The following is a 21417-nucleotide window of genomic DNA, read 5'->3' as shown; positions in this document are numbered from 1 at the left end:
CACCGATGTATTTATAAGCAAAGTTTTCTACTGTGCACAATTGCAAAGTTTTCAACACGGGAGAAAATTACTTGACATGCATTAAATGCACGCAGGAAATATGGACTTCACACATATGTGAACAGTGGACTTCACACATGTAAACAGTGGAATTGTTCATTCTACTGTTTCTCAACACTCCCCCTTGAATGTCCACTTATAAGTCATAATAGACGTTGTCTCATTAAGAATCTTTGTTAGGTAAAATCCCGTGGGAAAAATCCATAACTAGGGAAAGAGTACAACTATTATGTATCCTTATATGCTTAAAATCAACTGCCTCATTAAAAACCTTGTCAGGAAAAACCCAGTGGGATAAAAACCTGATCGAAGGGAAAAAGAGTGCAGCGCATATAATACTCCCCTGAATCTAGCATATATCATGAAGATGACGCATTCCAATTTTTCGGACTAATTCTTCAAATTTCTTCGCCGGAAGGGATTTGGTGAATAAATCTGCAAGATTCTCACATGATTGGATTTGTCGAATGTTGATCGTCCCTTCCTTTTGGAGGTCATGAGTGAAGAAGAGCTTTGGTGATAAATGTTTAGTTCTGTCTCCTTTGATGTACCCTTCGCTTACTTGGGTGATGCATGCAGTATTGTCTTCGTAGATGATAGTTGGATTTGTTGTTATTGTTTCCATCCCGCATTCTTCTTGGATATTCTTGATCATTGACCTTAGCCATACACATTCCCTTCCAGCTTCATAAAGAGCAATTAATTCTGCATGATTTGATGATGTGGCCGTCAAAGTCTGCTTCGTGATTTCCAAGATATTGCAGTACCTCCATAAGTGAATAATATCCGGATTGAGACTTAGCCTTTTGTGGTCTGAAGGTAGCCAGCATCTGCATATCCAATGAGTGACGCATTGGTCTTGACTGATAGAATAATCCGAGATCTTGTGTTCCTCGAAGATAACGTAATAAGTGTCTGACTCCATTCCAATGTCTCTTGTTGGTGCATTGCTGTATCTAGCTAACAAGTTTACTGAAAAAGCTATGTCAGGTCGAGTATTGTTAGCCAAGTACATTAAAGCACCAATTGCACTTAGATATGGTACTTCAGGACCAAGAATCTCTCGTTTTCTTCTCGTGGTCTGAATGGATCATCTTTCTCATTCAGGGAACGCACTACCATTGGAGAACTTATTGGGTGGGATTTGTCCATGAAAAACGTTTCAGGATTTTTTTGTATAGTTTGATTGATGGACAAAAATCCCATTTCTTAGATGTTCCATTTGCAGGCCAAGGCAAAATTTTGTCTTCCCGAGATCTTTCATCTCAAATTCTTTCATCAAGTATTTTGCAGTCGCTTCAAGTTCTCTAGGAGTTCCGATAATGTTCAAATCATCGACATATACAGCAATGATCGCGAATCCTGATTTAGATCGCTTAATGAAAACACAGGGACTGATTTGATTATTTTTGAATCCTTCTTTCAATAGGTATTCACTAAGACGATTATACCACATTCTTCCAGATTGTTTTAACCCATAGAGTGATTTTCTCAATTTTATTGAGAACATCTCTTTGGGCATGCAATTTTCTGGTAGTTTTAGTCCTTCAGGAACTTTCATATAAATATCTGTGTCAAGTGAGCCATACAAATATGCGGTCACTACATCCATCAATCTCATTTGCAATCCTTTCGAAACTGATAAACTTACCAGAAATCTTAGTGTAGTTGCATCGACTACTGGAGAATATGTCTCATCATAATCAATCCCTGGCATTTGCGAAAGCCTTGGGCTACTAATCTTGCCTTATATCTAGTAACCTCATTTTTCTCATTTCGTTTTCTCACGAATACCCATTTGTACCCAACTGGTTTTACACCTTTTGGTATTTGGGTTATTTGACCGAATACTTCACGTTTTTCAAGTGATCTCAATTCTGCTTGAATTGCCTCTTTCCATTTTGGCCAATCTTTTCTACGGCGACATTCATCAACTGTATTTGGCTCTACATCATTTTCATCGTATGTCATTTCAACCGCTATCGAGTAAGCAAAAATTTCATTCAAGACAACATCTTTTCGATTCCATTGTCTCTTTAGAAACATAATTAATTGAAGTTTCATTGTTGTCTAGCTTTCATGTTCCTTTTCTTCTGGAACACGTTTCTCTTCATTTTTGTTTTCATCATGCTCTGTTGGGAGATTTATATTAATTTCGTTCGTTGTCTCCCCTTGCCTTTTCATTTTTCTCGGTTTTAAATCTTTAGAACCGGGTGGTCTGCCACGTTTTCGACGTGCTATTGACTCATTTTCAATTGCCTTATTGTCATTAGGAATTTCAATCCGTTCCGGAGCATTCGCAGCAGGTACATGTGACTTTGTCACTTTCTTAGAATCTGTGAATGCATCTGGCAATTGGTTTGCAATACTTTGCAGATGAACAATTTTCTTGACTTCTTGTTCACATGAATTTGTTCTCGGTCCAGAAACGACATTTGCGATGCGTTCCATGTAATTTCCGATTTTATATTTTGTGGGTCCACTTTCTCTCCCCCTAAGGATGGGAATACCGACTCATTAAAATGACAGTCGGCAAATCGAGCCGTAAATAGATCACCAGTTGTTGGCTCTAAATATTTGATAATTGATGGAGATTCAAATCCAACATATATTCCCATCCTTCTTTGTGGACCCATTTTAGTACGTTGGGGCGGAGCAATAGGTACATGTACAGCGCACCCAAAAATTCTCAAATGTGAGATATTCGGTTCTCGACCAGATACTAATTGTAATGGTGAGAATTTGTGATAGGCTGTCGGCCTTAATCTTATCAATGTTGCCGCATGTAATATAGCATGACCCCAAGTAGTAGATGGCAATTTTGACCTCATTATTAATGGTCTTGCAATTAATTGTAGTCTTTTGATTAATGATTCAGCAAGACCATTTTGTTTATGTACATGAGGTACAGGGTGCTCAACAATAATCCCAATAGACATGCAATAGTCATTAAATGTTTGGGATGTAAATTCCCCAGCATTGTCTAATCTTATTTTCTTTATTGTATGATCTGGGAATTGAGTTCTTAATCGAATTATTTGAGCCAAAAGTTTTGCAAATGCAACATTTCTGCTTGACAGAAGGCTCACATGTGACCATCGAGTAGAGGCATCAATTAATACCATGAAATAACGAAATGGTCCACATGCAGGATGAATAGGCCCACAAATATCTCCTTGAATTCTTTCTAAAAACATTGGAGATTCAGTGGCAATCTTATTTATAGATGGTCTGATTATCAATTTGCCAAGTGAGCATGCAGAGCATGTTAATTCATTTGACCGAGGAATTTTGACATTCTTTATAGAGTGTCCATTTGAGTTTTCAATGATTCTATGCATCATTCCTGTGCCAGGATGGCCTAATCGGTCATGCCATAGAGTAAATGATTTTCTATTATCTAACTTCTGGTTAGATATCATATTAATTTCAATCGGACGTATATCTATGCGATATAGTCCCGAGGAAATTGCTGGCAATTTTTCATAGATGTATTTCTTGCCGTTTTTCTCTGCTGTTAGGCATATGAATTCCTCTTTGTTCACCGTCATTGTTTCCAAATGGTAACCATTCTGACGTACATCTTTGAAACTTATGAGGTTCCTTCGAGATTTACTCGAATATAATGCGTCATTAATTATCAATTTTGTCCCATTTGGAAATATAATGCAAGCTTTTCCAGAGCCTTCAATTAGCTTGGCTGTCCCAGAAATTGTACTAACATTTGCTTGGAATATTGTAAGTTTTGAAAAATACTCTTTATTTTTCAATATGGTGTGTGTTGTCCCACTGTCCAGGAGACATTGTTCTTTAGTTCCAACTTCTGATGAATTCATATCTTCATAAATAATAAATACGATGATTAGTATAAGAAAAATACGTATTTTTATTAATAATAAGGAACAAATACATGAAAGTGGATATTGAAGCAGTTGAAATAAACTAAGCACATTAATGATTGTGATCTAAACAAACTTATTTTCAACTTCAGCATCATCCATAAAAAAATCTGAAACATCAAGGCTGGGCATGGATGTAGTGGCTTCATTAACAAAGTTTGCTTCAGCATTTTTTCCTTTGTTTTTTATTGAAGCTTGATATAGATCTACCAAATGTTTGGCAGTACGACATGTGCGGCCCCAGTGCCCAGTCATGCCACATCTATGGCAAGTATCATTTCCTTTATAGGACGTCTGCCTCTGATTTCCAGATGATTGTCCCCAATTTTTATCAGAATGTTTAAAATTATTATTTCTTGGGGAAAATCGGCCTCTTCCACGTCCACGCCCTCGGCCACGGTAATTACCACGTCCTCTCCCACGACCGTTGTAATTACCGCGTCCACCACTATGTATAGCATTTGCTTCTGGTGGATTAGAGCTTTCTATTGCATTTATCTCATGAGTGGCTGAAGACCCCGTAGGTCTAAGATTATGATTTTTCAGCAAAAGATCATTATTTTGTTCAGCCACAAGTAGTACTGAGATTAGCTCAGAGTACTTTTTGAAAGCTCTGAACCTGTATTGTTCTGCCAATATGATATTAGAGGCGTGGAAAGTGGAGAGCGTTTTGTTTATCATTTGCTCTTCTGTGATGGGATGATCACAATATCTTAACAATGATACAATTCTAAACAATGTTGAATTGTAATCACTGACCGTTTTAAAATCCTGGAACCTCAGATTGGTCCAGTCATAATGTGCCTTTGGGAGAAGCACATTTTTGTGATGCCCATATCTTTCATTTAGGCTATCCCATAGTTCTTTTGGATCATCCACAAGTAGATATTCACTTTTTAAACTTTCATGTAAATGATGTCTTAGGAGGACTAAGGCTTTTGCCTTTTCTTGTACAGTCGCAATTTTAACTGATGCGGCTGTTGTAGTTGCATCCCCTTGTTGGGTTGTCACATCTTTAATTGTATGTTCCAGTCCTTGGGCCTTTAAATTCATTTGGGCGTCCACCGTCCATTCTAAAAACTTTTGCCCAGATAGATCTAGTATGTTAAATTGTCTTTTCACTAGATCTCCCATTCTTTTGACTACAAATAGGTAAATATTTGAAATTAGTAATGATGATAAATCACATATATATATTATCTCCCCCTGATTTATATCATTATTATTATAGATAAATAATACAAACAAAAAAAACTAAAAATAGCGTACAACAATAATGAAGCTAAGCAAAAAAAACAAGAAAATACCAAAAATAGAAACAAAATACAACAAGTGAATAAAAAAAAAAAACTTCCTAAAATGCACTTAAAGACAAAAAAAATTGATATTCATGTGCATTTTTCGCCATTCTTCCGGGGGAATATTTTTTTTTTTTCTCCTATTTATGTATTAGGAGATATATCATTAATGCCATGAGGAGGAAAAAGAAACCGGCTATAAGAAATAAGTAGAGTTTTATTTTCCTAAAATCCTCTTCAAAAGAGGAAGATGAGGGTGGAGGACGGTTGTCGTCGGCGTTAAACATGGTGGCCGGAAGGTTGAGGAAGAAGGAAAAAAATTTGTGGGTTTAGAGAAAAAAAATCGGAAGAAGATAAGGGATATGTGGTGAAAATGGGGATGGTAATCCGCTTTTATAGAGGGTTATCCCTAACTGTGCAGTTCATATACAGTTAAAAAATATACAACGCAATAAAATTCTAATATTGACAAATATATATTAGAGCATGCTAGTAAATTGGTAATATAATATATGTAACTATAAATGCAAAAAAAAGTAGAAGATTAGAGACAATAATATATAATAATGTTCTGAATGCTTGTTCCCTGCATACATACGACATTATTGCACATATAAGACATAATAATGCTATCATTCACTAGGCCGTCCATATAGGTGGCAATAAAAAAATTAACCTGTCCATATAGGCGGTTTAAGAGCAGATAAAATAAAATAACGTAAATAAAATGTCCTTGCCCTCCATGAAGGTGGCGTTAAAATTATTTGTTTTCTGCGTTAGTAGTATGGTGACGTTTACTACTAGTTTCTTCCTGTTCATCTCTATCTCTTTTATTACTGGGCGGAGGTTGATTTTCAGCTGGTTGTATAGGAGGGTTATTATTGGTGTTGGGAACAGGGGTTTGTGGGTTTTCTCTGGTATGAGTATTTGTACCGTTGTTACGGTTACTGGGTCGGGGCTGTATTACAGTTCCCCTCGCTGGGTTGGTAGTGAATGGCACATTGTTTCGCTCTATCCAAAAATAAATACCCGAGACAGAGACATTGTGTAAAACAATGTTAATCCCGTTACTTTTTTGGTCCATGTTCGGGTAGTAAAAGGGTTGGGCTTGGAGAAAAAAATTTAAACTTAAAAACAAAATGGATGTAAAAATTTTAAAGATACCTTAAAAAAAATTTCCGGTAGAACACTCGTGCTGATAACGTGTTGTGAGAAATAGAGAGAGAAGTTATGCAAATATATCAGAGAGTATTTGTATTGCATTGATGTGTAAAACTGATTTCTTACACCGATGTATTTATAAGCAAAGTTTTCTACTGTGCACAATTGCAAAGTTTTCAACACGGGAGAAAATTACCTGACATGCATTAAATGCACGCAGGAAATATGGACTTCACACATATGTGAACAGTGGACTTCACACATGTAAACAGTGGAATTGTTCATTCCACTGTTTCTCAACACTTCCACAATACTTCATATACAACATTTACGAAAATTAAAATGAATATTTTATTATTGAAGTGGAATATTACAAAATTTTATTAATGAAAATGAACATTTTATTGTTGAAGTAGAATATTACAAGAGTTTACTTATGAAAACGAATATTTTACTGATGAAGTGGAAAATTACAAGAATTCAATTACGAAAATTAACATTAAACTGTTGAAGTGGAACATTACCATAATGCAATTACGAAAATGAATATTTTACTGTTGAAGTGGAACATTAACATAATTCAATTACGAAAATGAACATTTTATTGTTGAAGTGGAACATTGTCATAATTCAATTACTTAAATATAACATTTGTTCGTCAAACATAAAACGTATTTTCACGAAAACCAGAGTATGTAAACGAACATTTCTTACAATAGAACGTTTGATCATCGAAAATAGAACATAATTTTCTGCTAAAAAATAAGCTTAAAACAAATATTTAATGAAATAGAACATCTTCTTATTGAAAATAGAACAATTTTCAATGAAAATATAACATTTTTGTTGTAAAATATGCTTAAAATGAACATTTGTTAAAATAGAACATTTGCATATTAAAATTAAACAACTTTCACAGCCAATAGAATATATTTTTTTGCTAAAAATATGCTTAAACGAACATTTGTTGAAATAAAACATTAACTCATCGAAAATGGAACAATTTTACCCGGTGCATCCTGCTCTTGGGGGAGCATAATAGTTTTCTCACACAACTCGTCCCATTTATGGTGGAAGATTTTATAAGGTCTCATTTTTTTTGCTCTATACGTTTCTTTTTAATTTACCCATTTTCCTTTTTTGATTTGTCTTTTTTTTTTCTGCTAAAAAATAAGCTTAAAACAAATATTTAATGAAATAGAACATTTTCTTATTGAAAATAAAACAATTATCAATGAAGATAGAACAATTTTCAATGAAAGTAGAACAATTTTCAATGAAAATACAACAATTTTCAATGAAAATAGAACATTTTTCAATGAAAATATAACATTTTTGCTGTAAAATATGCTTAAAATGAACATTTGTTGAAATAGAACATTTGCTTATTAAAAATAAAACAACTTTCACAGACAATAGAATATATTTTTTTGCTAAAAATATGCTTAAAACGAACATTTGTTGAAATAAAACATTAACTCATCGAAAATGGAACAATTTTACCCGGTGCATCCTACTCTTGGGGGAGCATAATAGTTTTCTCACACTACTCGTCCCATTTATGGTGGAAGATTTTATAAGGTCTCATTTTGTTTGCTCTATATGTTTCTTTTTAATTTATCCATTTTTCTTTTTTGATTTGTCTTTTGCCTTTACACTATTGTTTTTTCTATTCTCGGTAGGACCGTTTATGGGTTGGGTTGGGTTGGTTTGGTATGTAACCCAAACCAAACCACTAATTTTACATTTTTTCAGCCCAAACTGCATCGCCTTTTTCCCAAAGCAACCCAAACTGAACCACACAAAACGGTTTGGTTTGGTGTGGTTTACAATTTAACCATATTTTTATCCGCTATATAAGTTTTGTAATCCTCAGAATAAAAAAAAATTGTTACAAAGTTATTGATAATCAATACATAATTCTCCAAAACTACACAATAAATACTGAGCAAATTAGTGGATGTAGGAGGAGCAGGAGCACATAAGGAGAATTGCATAAATGAGATGAGTGATGAGTGCAAAGACCTAAACTAATACTCTTATTGACTTGTATAGTCGTATTATTTGTATACTCGTATGTCTGTTAGTTTGTCAAGTGCTTTTCTAAAAAAAATTAAAAATCGATAACCCTTATTTTTTAAATAAAAAAAATCATATAAATTTGCGGTTTACTGTGCGATTTCGGTTTACAAACATTCAAGCCCAACCCAAGCTGCAAACTGTAGTTTGATTGAAATACCAAACCAACCTACATTTTGGAACCGCAAACCAACTCAAACCGTGAAAATACGCATTTGGATTATGGTTTGGTGCGGTCCATACCGCACTCTAGATAATCCTAATTCCCGATAACATGTCTAACCTATTTTCTCCTCTTTGTCCACTCATGTCATTCACTTTATAATATTTTAGCTTACCTTTTTTTTTTTTAGGTAAACTCACAAAGGAGATCTTACTTCACTATATCGAAACGAGCACCAATAACAACAAAGTTACCCTCACTTATTTTCTATCTCCAACTTTTGAATACCACTTTCATACTTTAATTTGTATTTTCTCCTCCAAACCCCCCCCCCCAAAAAAAATGAAGTGAGAAAACTAAAAAGATAAGATATAGAGAGAGTACTATCTTATTGTACATTTGGTTCATTGTTCTTGAGCTCTTAGAAACGAAATCTATTATTGATTTCCTTTCTTCTTGTTTAGTTGAATCTCCAAAAATATATGATCATTACTTGATGGTAGTGGATCTCCCAATATGTTATATTTCCCTCTTACTCAAGTAACAAAGTCCATTTATAATGTAGTAATGGTTACCATTCTCTTTGTATTCCATGGCTTAAAGCAAACAACTACTAAATTAGTCATTTTTGTTACCATTATTCTCCTAAGTTTTCTTTATTATCTTGAATTGCTTTTAATCTTAGGGGAACCTCATTTCAAAACGGTCCTTTAGTTTAATAAAGATGTTAAGTAAGTTTATTGAAGCACATGATGACACTATCTGATAATTATCTTCTAAAATAATTAAGTACGATGAAATAATGTGATGTGTCATAATCAACCAATTAAACAAGTTAATTAAGTTGAAGAACCATCATGGGTCGTATAGGTCATCCAAAGTTGAGACTGTTCTAAGATAAAAGAAAAAAAAGTTGGGACCTTTGAAAACGAATCAGTTATAGTTGAAATTGATAGTGTCAATATTTAAAAGGAAATCTTGATTTTATGATATAACTAACTTTGTTATATTATACTATATACACTAAATAATTATACATAAACCCAAATGCACGTAATGGATCAATGGATGTTTCAAATTATAAAAATATGTATAATAGTCATAGTATATTAACATTAAATTTAAAATCGTAAAAAATAAAGGACATTTAAGGTGCTTTAGTATACACCAAGCTCCTTAAAAGTTGGCTTATATGATAGATATATTTACTTTTTGTTACTTTTACTATGCATGCTATTTAAAAAGAAAACTTGTCCATATCTACACACACACAAGCGTGCGTGATAATGTATATACGCCACGTGGAACCTCTGTTGTTCCACTAGAATTGTTCAATGTGTACATAAGTCCATGTCAATTAACAAAAATAAAAACAGTACGAACTCGAGCAATTACGGCCCCAAATACGAGTTTTGATTTAAGTGGGGCTCATCTTCCCTCTCCTATATCTAAATTCGGTCTATGTATCTTTCCGTCGAAATCAAAAGCAAGGTTTTATGTTAGAGGGATCTCAAGTTTTTTTTTTTTTTGTTAAAAAAGTTAAAATCATATTAGTACGTAGAGGTGGGCATGGGCCGGGCCCGCACAAGCCTGTTCGAGCCCAGCTCGGCCCGTTGTCCGCTACGTGGTCCGTGGGCCTGTAAAGGTCAAGAAATTTTATTTCCGGCCCGCACCGGCACGAGCCCGCGTGGGCGCGGGCCGAACGCTCCTTTCCTTTGTTTTTTACTATAAGACTGTCAAGAATACAAAAAAAAAAAACATAAAACATGGGCCGAGGACAAAATTTTGAAATCTCAAGTCCGGCCCGGCACGACCCGCCACTCATGGGCCTGGGCCCGCCATTTACTCAAGCATGCGACCCGAGCCCGCGAACAGGCCCGACCCGGCCATGCCCACCTCTACTAGCACGTCTTCTATGAAGATTGACAACCTTACATGTGCCATAAAGATGTCAAATTTTGAAACTAAACAAATCACTATTATCTATCCTAGAGATGTCACTTCTATTATAAGTGATCCATTTACAACACCTAAATTATACTAGCGACAACCTTATACAGTTACCAACCTATTGCAAACTAATTTATCTTCTTCTTTTTTATGAACTTTCATGGATTTTTCTTTTTTATTTTAAAATTAAGTTGTTTTTTTCCTTATTTATTATTTTTCATTCGATTTAATGCTAACTATTTTTTAATTTTTCTAAACTCTTTTGAACTTTTTTTTTAAAAAAATTTATGAATTTGATTTTAAACTAAAAAAAAGCAAAAATAAGGTGGAGAAACTACGGCTTAAATATATGTTTAAAAGTAATATATGTAAAAGAGGAATTTTCTGGAAGCGAACAAAGCACCACTTAGGATCGTCATGTCATAATATTTTTCTTTTTTAAAAAATAGGATTCTTTATATTAAGAAAAATACATATATAGCGTTTTAGATAGCGGAAAACATTTCTTCGATTTTGAATAAATTAAGTATGAATTTTTTAACATGATTTAAAATATAATTATTATTATATAATTGAAACATGCTCAAAATATGCTTCAAAAATAATTAAAGCATAACTAAATCACTATAGCATTATAAAAAATATGAATTACAGTAGATTTAAAGACTATAAAATTTTTTAACACATGCTGCTCCAAGATTTCAAAATCCCCTCCCCCCCCAAAAAAAAAAAAAAATCAACTGACACAACAACATACAAAAAATTTAAAAAAATCCGACAACGCGTTAATTTGTCCTCGAAAATTGTTTTATCTAAATCACTATCTAGCAAGTTTTTAAAATAAATTATTATAATTGTTCTAGTTGAATTCTCATAATTTACGAACTTTAAATTTCTCTCTATGTTTTTCTTTATTTGCTACATTGTTCTACATGGTTTTCAAGACGTTTTTATCACTTAATATCCTCTTATCCCTTTAAAGTGACAATTACAAAAATTTGATATTATGATTTTACACACCGAGATAAATCTAACAAGACTATACACGACTATATTTTTACTTATAAAAAATCAAAATAATCATTCAAAGTTGGTAGCCAGCTTTTCCAAAATAGAAAAGCAACAAATAAAATAAGCGAAGAGAGTAATATTTAAATAACAATTTACTCCCTCCGTTTCCTAAAGATCTTCCCACTTACTGTTCCTACAGATACCAAGGAAAATCAAGTTGTGTGGGGGCATGGTGTGAGTGAAGTAGGAGAGAGAAAGGGGTTAGTATATATAAACAAATAAAGAGGGGTTAAAGTAGGAGAGAGAAAGGGAGTAAAATTGAATTAATAGTAATGTAATGGTGGACCATATGATAGTGACATGAGAGGGTAAATAGGGAAATTTGTTTTGCCAAATAAGGAATAAAGCAAAAGAGGGAAGATCTTTTGGAAACACCCTTAAACGGAAAGAGGGAAGATCTTTAGGAAACGAAGGGAGTATAATATACATCAACATCATTGACAAAAGTTTATTGATGATTCTAGTTTGGAAATCTTATGATATTATTTAGTTTATCAATAATTTGGGTACTCGATTCATACTTCATAGATAGTCATATAAATTTGTGATGAGATAAGCAATTTCATGTAAAAATATCTATTAAATAATAAATTTAAAACATGTAACCACTAATATTAAAAAAAATATTTGCAGCAAAGTTTATAAAAAAAAAAGCGAAAAATTATTTTGAAAAAAAAAAGAGAGGTGGAAACTTTGAAAGATAAGAAAACATCTTCTTTTTATCCACTCCTAAACAAAAAATTTGAAGGGGCCTGTACCACCCAGGATCCCATATGAGCCAGCCTCTATTTTTTAAAAAGTAAGAACTTGTGTAGGATTACTGAACCATAATAATACTAACTTTTAGGTTTTTGTACCTTATTATAGTAGAAACAGGAGACTACAATATAAGAATCGTAGTAAATATAAGATACTATAGTAAATATAAGAATCATATTAAAATTAGAAGAAAATAGTATTATACTACGATATTATCATTATAAATACTTATAAACCTAGCTCATGCTCATACACTGAATTCAAAAGCTTTAGTATTGACAAGATTTGTGAATGTCCCTCACATAGGCCATAGCTATTTGACTTAACATCAACACTTACACGACGAAGTACGTCAGTAGTAAGTACAGTACGTAACGACGAGGGTTCTCGTTCAAGGGAAACAGAAAGTCATAAACGTGAAGATCAGATTTTTGGACCTACAAAAACAAAGACATCCCTGTCAAAGGAGCGTTTTCGGGGGTAAAAATACGGGACCCACAATTTCAAATATCCTGGAATTGCTGTTATATGTCGTTAACTTCATCATCATCATCATCAACAACAACAACAACAACAACAAAACTCTTAAACCTTCCAGCAAAAACTCCTATCTTCTGCAACGATTTTTCCGCCAATTTCCCCCTAAAAATTCTTTCTTTCTCTCTCTCTGTCTCCTCCGTTTTCTCTCTCCTAGGGTTTTCAATCGAGAGAGAAAAATAGGGGAGAACAGAGGGAGAAAGCTAAGATTAAAAAGGGGTTATCTTCTCCATTTTACGTCGTATTTAATTTAATTCTACGTTTTTAATTGAAGAATTTAAAGAATAATGGACGTAAAAATGGAGGAGGTAGAAGATAAAGTTTGTGTTTTTGAGGATTCTTTGGAAATTGACTTTGATTATGAGTTCGATGTTGCCAAATTTTATGATTTTACCAAGATTGAGACGCCTGAAGAGATTCTGGAATATGAACTTTGGTTTGAATTATCGGGAGGTCATCCACCTTCTCGTAAGATTATTCTTTGATTTTTTTTTGTAATTTTATGGATTTTGTTACACATTATGAACCAATTTTGGTGTTTATATGATTATTTTTCAGTAAATTTGAAGTGAGAATCTTTAGACCAATTTTGTATGAGAATTTCAGATTCTTTTCATGTATTTTTAGCTTGCAAAATTGATTACAATTGCTTGTCTTTTACAGTGAATTTAGTGGTTAAAATTCATATACAAGCTCCAAATAACTTGAGGTGACACTATTTGATCTTAGATAAAATTAATTTAGGGCTTGATTTTCTCATCCTAGCGAATTGAATTCGAGAAAATTACAATTCAATTCAAATAAGAGTTCCCAAGTATACTCCACAACTAGATTAAAGTTTGGATATGGTTGAAATAAGAGAATTTCAGGTGAAAAAGGAGAAGTTTTTTTTTTCCTTCTCAAGTTGTCATATTTTCATGCATTGAGATTTGATTCACCCTTTTTACAATGGTTCCTTATGACAGTTCATGTTAGCCGACCTCAAATTTGGGACTAATTCTATTAAATTAGTAAAGAATTTTGACAACTTTTCTTTATGCATAAGGATTTCTTGGGTTTAATTTCGGATGAACTACAACTCAATAAACGCAGTAAGTAGTTCAATGTTGAAAAGCAGATTATTGCTGAGTACACTCCAAGAATAATGTGTATTGATGGTGTAACAGAATTAATACATGTAATATATAATGCACCGGAAGTCCATATATACCTCAGTTTGCAGGATATTTCTTACTATTTGTTGTGTAGATTTGCCGGGCTAGCCAATCTGATGTAAATCGTGAAATGAACACGTTTTCTAGTTCTATTCATTGATAGTTCTATAACGTTAACAATTTTGGGTATATTCACCATTTATCCTTTCAAATATATAATATGTTAGCATTCATCAGCTTTGATAATGAAGTTGGACAAGGGAGCAGATGACTTGGAAAGTGTAACTTCTTCCACAAGGTATGAATCTCATGACGCATATTCCACCGATAATGACAGTGGAGAGTTTGAAGTTTCCTCAATTGAACAGGCCAAAAAAGGTATGTTCATAATTCTCTGTAAATGTCCTTTCTTGAATTTAATGGTTTTACTTTCAGCATCACGACTTTGAAATTATGGACTGGAAGGGCACCCGCACATAGAATGCTGAGACACTTGTATGTATAATCCTAGTCAAATGAAGGAAAAAAAAGAGGGCAATACTTGTAGCTTCTTGATGAAAAACAATGCAGCTTCTTTGACGTTATTTTGCATTTATTATTATATCCGTGTATTCTAGGACATTTCATATACTGAGAGTTCAGCAAATATAGAGCCCTATTTTTTTGTCTATTCTTTGTATATTTGGTTGGGCAATTCAAAGAAAGAGGTTCTAACTACTATGGAATTGTTCTGCTAACAAGCATTTTTCTTGACAAATACCCTTTAGCTCATTTTTTTGTCTGAAATTAATAAATTAATTCCTGTACTGTATGTCCAAGTGTCACAGGCATGCTGTGTATGGTAATCTTTGTGTGAATAGTTCTCACAATTGATCATATGCTCTTATATGGATTGACTAATAGTCATTTTCAGTTGTACAAGTTATGGTTTGTCCACTGGTTATGTTGTAATAAGTTTTACCTTGCCAATAACCATTACGTTTTGTACGAGTAATTGTCAGTTTGTCACCAAAAGAGTAATTGCTGAACAAGTGTTCTTTTGTTGACACTTAGTTTCTGCCTTTATCTTTATCCCCCAACCGAGCATGGATATGATTTCTCCCTACTTTACAAATGGCCATTAGCTGCTGATGCATGTGCAGGAATTTATGGTCAATTGTCATCAACTCTTTTTGGTTTCTTTACCACCTTACTGGTTGCCGAGGCTGCAAAAATAACCAACTATTATGTATCTTGTCATTGATATTGAATTTCATGTATGACTTGAAGCGGTTGTCTATGTGTTGATGATATCCAAAGTGACATCATAGCTGACCAATCTACTTCCACCCCCCCCCCCCTCTGAAATTCAACTAAATAACGGACAGGGCGACTATTTTTGAGGTCGAAATCGATGCCCACATCGCAGCCAATATTTTCAGTAAGCTCCAGACTATTACAACCTACAGCAAGCCTTTTGGCCAAGCAAAATCAACAAATAGGCGTCTGTTCAACAAGAGTTCTCGGAAGGTACTCCCAATGCTTTATCTTATTTTCCTATAATAAACTTTGATATAAACATTGATGATGCTCAAGATATAATTCTCCTGGTGTTTATTTCTTTTCTCCTTATCAGGCTTCAGAAGCTTGGAAATCCCATCAAGTCTCCTGAAGAAATTGAGGCTACCAAAAGACAAAAGTTAGAGATTGGTTACTTGCTCAAAGTAATTATTAATCTTAAGATTCTTTTGTGATTATAGGCTATGGCTCAATTTGTCTTAATCTTTTGATGTGAATTAAGTAAGGTTATCAGCTACCTGAAATAACTTCCAATGACATCAAATCACTTTGTTATTTGAAATCTTTTTCATTGTCATCCACGAGATATTAGGAAAGGTCATTAAAGAAGGCCAGTGAGGATAATGGCATAGATATCCAAATGTTTCCTGATGCAGTTCAATCATTAAGGCATTTCACATTTGTAAGAAACAAAAGTGTATTCAAAGATGGTGCGGATTATTTTACTTTCCTTCTTTTAGATGATCCTGTGACCTCATCTTGAAATAAAGAACAGTTTGCTTAGACTAATGAATAATCTAACCAGAGCCTTCTACCACAGAATCAGAGGTCTCTTGGTTTTCTTGGTGATATCATTACCTTTTCTGTATCATACAAGCAACCCCTACTTTACATGTAAATCCATATCTAGTGCGTGCGTCGTTCTAATGATTTAATAGTATGTCCACTTTAATTTTTCATCAAAAATCTCTCAGGGTTGAGTCCTCTCTGACAATTCTTAATTATTTTGATGTAATATCAGGTTGCTCAGCTTAAGCACCAAACAAGTTTTTCACACAAGTCATCTAAAAAGGTGAGTTCTGTGTAATGTATGATCGTATTGTTGCTGCAGAGGTCATTGATTATCTTCTTAAGTATCTCAGTTTATTGGAGTAACAGGTTCGTTTCCTTGGTGTCATATCTCTATTATATAAGCCAAGGGAGGAGGTGTGGTGTCCTCTTTTGGAGTGACTAAAATACCCTTAATGATCTAATTAATGGAATGAAAAAAATTACAAAAGCAAATCATTTAAAAATTCTCATTCCAACTTGCCATTTTATCATTTAAAAATTCTCATTCCAACTTGCCATTTAAAACAAGTTTAAAATGGTATATGCATCAAATACTTCAATCAAAAATTAAATGGACAAAATATTTATACCTTATAAAAAAAATGGCATACATAACGTGCACATGAAAAGTCTGAACATTCACTATCTTTGATACTCTTTAATTCAGTTAAACCAACTCATTATTTTTGTTCTTTCTGTTCAATATTCATTCACAAAAAATTAATGTTAACAATCACTCACAACCTTTTTATTCTTTTACATTAGCGAATTAATATATCTAAATTCATCTAACTGTTGAAGTTTTCACATTTAAGTTTAATCATAAATAAAGTACGAATGGAGTATCTAATAGAATAACAAATTTTAAAATTAACGCACGCATCGCGTGCATATGAAGGCTAGTTACTATCTAAGGGTGGTTTCAAATTTTTCTTTTGTTCTCCCTGTCTCCTTTTTCTTTCCAGGTTGGAACTGCTGATATTAACCCCTCTCATGGAAAGCCAAAAGTTACTGTTCCCAAAGAACCAGATTTAGCAACAGCCCGTAGAGCACTTAGACACAGGTTCTTAACGCGTTACTGGAAAATCTCAACCGAAAGGCTTTGTGTATAGTAGCCTATATTTATTTGAATTATTTTCCCAAATTTCAGGTCCAAGAATGGTCCACATCTGAGCTGTGATGCAGAATATAATGTCTCTTCCATTAGAGCAAGACCCTTAAATGGAAAAGTTGGTAACTTCTTACAGGAAGACAATATGCTGATATATGTTCACAGAGAAAATCTTAATTACTTTGCTCTCCTTGGTTGACAGATTCAGGAGACTCAATATTCTAGTCAAGCAGTTAATAAAACATCACTCTTGCCACAGTTTCAGGTTACATTTTCATATAATATCTAATGTTGGTTATTGTTATATTCTACTAATATATGCCATGGATCTTCATAAAATCTAAGCTGATTATAGTAGGTTGAGAGGAGGAAAGCTCATTAACATCTTACAAGATATGGAAATTAACTTCTTTTACGCAGGATGGAAATATTCGCCGTGGAAAGGTAGCTAACTCTAGTGGAATGCTCAACCTTAGAAGGTACTTTTTCCCAGCTTTCAAGCCACATTTTTCCTTAGTTTATTTTTCTCTCTAAATATGATTTTAATGGGGATACGAACTCTAAATGTCGTTTCGTTTGACTTGAAAATTTGGTTGATAAACCTATATATTCTGCTTCATGTAATCGTCGCTGTTTGACTGTCATGTTCTAACTCTTGTGAATCATTAATGTAGAATTATTTTTCAATTTAGGTTGATATATTTTTGAGGATTACGGAGGATTTTTACATAGTTGTGTTTTCAGGACAAACTCCATCAAAGTTTTGGCACAAGAGAAATCTGACCAGGACTACAACTTTAGAGATCATCCATCAAATAAGAAGGTAGTGCTTCAAATATCTCGTCATGTCATGTTCATTTGTAGAAGCGAGCCTACATGATAATTATGACTGAATGCCAAATCTGCATACAGATATTCTCGAGTGAAGGAGATATTGGTGTGTTCCGAAATCGTAACAGGGGGACCACTGTCCCTAAGGTAATTCTGCTGTAAACAGTTTCTCTTCTCTGTTGCATGTTTCTCTTGTTTCTGGACTTTGATTATCTTTTCTCTAATGCTTGTTAAGGAATTCAAGCTTTCCAACAGTAAGAAACTTTCCCAGAATCCACCAGCTGAATTGTTCAGCAAGGTAAAAACTATGATGCTTATCCAGATGTTTTCTGCCCAATATTTCAATCTTGTCTGATTTTCTAACTTAATCAAGTTATTGCCAGCTAACTTTAAATCCTGAAATTCATTCTACTTTGCGGCTTGAAGAACGTCCAGTTCAAATAAAGGTATTTGTTTTTCTTGGGCCCAATTCCCTCCCTGTGCTTGTTGAAGAGGCATGGACCTCACTAGCATGGAGATTTTTTTTCCTAATTTTGTACTATTACTTGTTAGTGCCCCTGTTTCCCTGTTTGTGGTACATCTTATTATCTCGAGCGTGCCTTATAATATCCCTTTCTTCCCTGATTGAAGGTTCTGAAGAAGGCTGTATCATTTTCCAACATGAAGGAAAACAAGGTATATCAGCATCAATGAAACAATTTAGCCACTGAATAAAGTCAACTATGAACTTTATATTTTAATGTATGTTAATGATTTTCAAATTTTCAAATGGCATTCTAGAATGCAAATGCTGTCACTCGAAAATCGATGAGGTGTTCAGGAAATGGAGGTAGGATGATCAGAGAGATAGGAAATCATCTTCCTAGTGTCAGGTATGGATGAATTTACGTTTTTGCAAAAAAGTTAATATCCATAATTTGACCATTTATTATTAAACTTGGATTGTTATTGATAATTCATTGCATTGGAACATATGTTAGTATTTAGTAGAACAAAAGCTACCTCTATCCCAAGAAAGTTATTTCAATAAGCTTTTTCAGAACACAACCTCAATCATCTAAAACTTTACTACCTTTAAAGACTACTATATCGAACACCCATTTCCATCTTTCATAGAATATTGACTTGGTCAATCATCTAAAAGCTACCTGAAAAGTTGTTGCCGAACACATCATACATGTACGATATCTACGGAGTTAAGCTTTGGATATGACTCCTTTATCCTGCCCCCCTTCATGGTTTACTCCACATCTACACAAATAAACATGTTCCTTTTCTTATCAGATTATGACAATATTCTTGCTCTTTCTGCAGGAGCTTCAAAATTCACTGAGGCTATATCAGATCACCGTTCGTATATATATATATATATATATATATATATATATATATATGCTCGAAAAGGAATGTCAATGAAGTTGTATATACACAAGTCGTGTGTACAGTCGTTTTGAGTTCCTTGCTTCACTACACCTATGTTCTTAACATCACATGCCTGCACAGTAGGTCGTCTTGCTCGTTAGCTAGTTGTCAATTAGTAAATGTTATAACTTGTAAATGGCCCTGAATCCTTATTGTTTCAACTTGTGAAGGCAGGAAACAAGAACCAGTTTTGTAGAAATCAAGTCTCCAATTCCTGCTTTTGTACATTAACTTTCACCAAGGGTATGTCCAATGTAATTGACGCACACCATTTGATGAAATTAACTTGAACTTTTTCTTTTCCTTTTCCTTTTAACTTGATGATCAAGTTGGAATGACTCTTAATGTACCAAAATGTGAAGATGATTGTGAATACAAATTTTAGATCTGCAAAATAAAAAGTCAACAAATGTGAATAAAATAATATTTAATTTATTTATGTATTTGGTTACAATCTCTATGTTTTGATTCTTTGATTCGATTTCCGTGTGTGCATTTTGTAATTCACAAACAACCTTGATCTTCTCGAATAAGTGCCTTTAGGCTTGATCTTGTTCAAGAATGTTGACGTAGAATAGAGCGACACTTGAGTTTTTTTATACTTGGTGTTCTTTTTCTATAGGAAGGGAAGGATTTAATGTTGATTTGTTGGATCTCACGAACAAATATGATCTTCTTGAATAAGGACCTTCGAGCTTGATCTTATCCCAGTTTGATGTTTGAAATTCCATATTTAGTATTGAACTTTAAACATAGTATCATATATAATACCAAATTTACTATTAACATGAAACTTCAATGAGTTATCAAAGATTTGCTTTGCGATTTTGAGGGACTAGGAGGCCATACCTGAACCTCTAGGCTCTAACATTGCTTTTTTGTTGTGGAAAACTTCCAATATGCTTGTTACACTTACACGAGAACACCTAATGATAATTTGGGTGTAGCCAAAGCTGTACTTTTGGTTAATTTAGTCTTTCAAAGATGTGATTTTGGCAACCCGTATTTTAAATGTCACCTACTGACGTAGGAAGGTTGGCGGATAAGTTCGATAAGGAAGCGCGACAAAAAGCCTGAAATGATTTCCACTAATCGGGCCGACGGAGTTCGATTGCCTATTGTGATACCTTTTCGGAAGCGGAATGGGCCAACGAGTCAAACTCACAGATGCTGTGATGTATAGGCTTTTTAAGCCATCCGAGTTCGTTTAAGGCTCGAAAGAGGCATTTTAATTATTTTCGGATTTTATTATTTCCTTAATTTCGTATTAGGGTTTTGTTTTACGTATTTAAACATTTTTAGGTCATTGTTTGGAGGCAGTTTTCGACTTTTAATAATATGACAGAGTTCATACTCTTTTCTGGTGGATTCCGGAGTTTTTACAGATTTATCGCTTGTAAATCTGTCTGTTCTTGATCGAGATTAGCGTTTGCTTTTCTCCATAATTTCCGACTGCGTCACCTACTCACTTAATTTAAATAGGCACATTGCACATTGCACATTAAGACAAAGTAGATTTCGATAACACGAATCTAAACTACCGAAAAAGGGGAAGAGGATTCTTTGGTATGCGTATGCATAAAGTAAAGATGGCTACCTTAAGCGGTGTAGACTGGTCACTGCTGAGCAATTTTTTTTGAACACGGATATTTTTTCTTATCTTAGAAGTTTAAAGTCCAGACATAATTTTGAATACTTGTTTGTGAAGATATGTTCATAGGGATGGTAGTAGAACCGCTCATTTGTTAACTCATACGACTTCCTATTATGCAAATTGCTAACACTCAGGGGGTCTGAGTTGATGGGTGTACAT

At 33.8% G+C, this 21417-nt stretch overlaps 1 protein-coding gene across 4 annotated transcripts; it reads left to right on the top strand.

Moving 5' to 3' along the window:
- The first annotated feature begins 12963 nt into the window (after positions 1–12963).
- Positions 12964–20043, top strand: LOC104906595 (hypothetical protein). Of its 4 annotated transcripts, XR_007272464.2 has the most exons (17): positions 12974–13445; positions 14369–14509; positions 15499–15640; positions 15747–15834; positions 16431–16481; positions 17206–17303; positions 17391–17469; positions 17554–17616; positions 17772–17830; positions 18096–18174; positions 18264–18329; positions 18418–18480; positions 18566–18628; positions 18813–18857; positions 18963–19054; positions 19497–19684; positions 19775–20043. XR_007272464.2 is itself a non-coding variant. In XM_048641037.2 (16 exons), exons 1-16 carry the CDS (start codon positions 13265–13267, stop codon positions 19513–19515), a joined length of 1320 nt encoding a protein of 439 aa, XP_048496994.1. In that variant the 5' UTR covers positions 12964–13264; the 3' UTR covers positions 19516–20043. The 4 variants fall into 4 exon arrangements, 3 of the variants coding, with proteins under 3 accessions (XP_048496994.1, XP_010693672.2, XP_048496995.1); XM_048641037.2 differs by having other exon boundaries at positions 12964–13445; positions 18427–18480; positions 19497–20043; XM_010695370.4 differs by having other exon boundaries at positions 19497–20043.
- Positions 20044–21417: the final 1374 nt, after the last annotated feature.

The sequence above is a fragment of the Beta vulgaris genome, chromosome 3 (assembly GCF_026745355.1).
Source record: "Beta vulgaris subsp. vulgaris cultivar EL10 chromosome 3, EL10.2, whole genome shotgun sequence".
NCBI classification, from domain to species: Eukaryota; Viridiplantae; Streptophyta; class Magnoliopsida; order Caryophyllales; family Amaranthaceae; genus Beta; species Beta vulgaris.
Note: the sequence above shows the minus strand (reverse complement) of the source record. Positions and strands in the feature narration are given on the sequence as shown.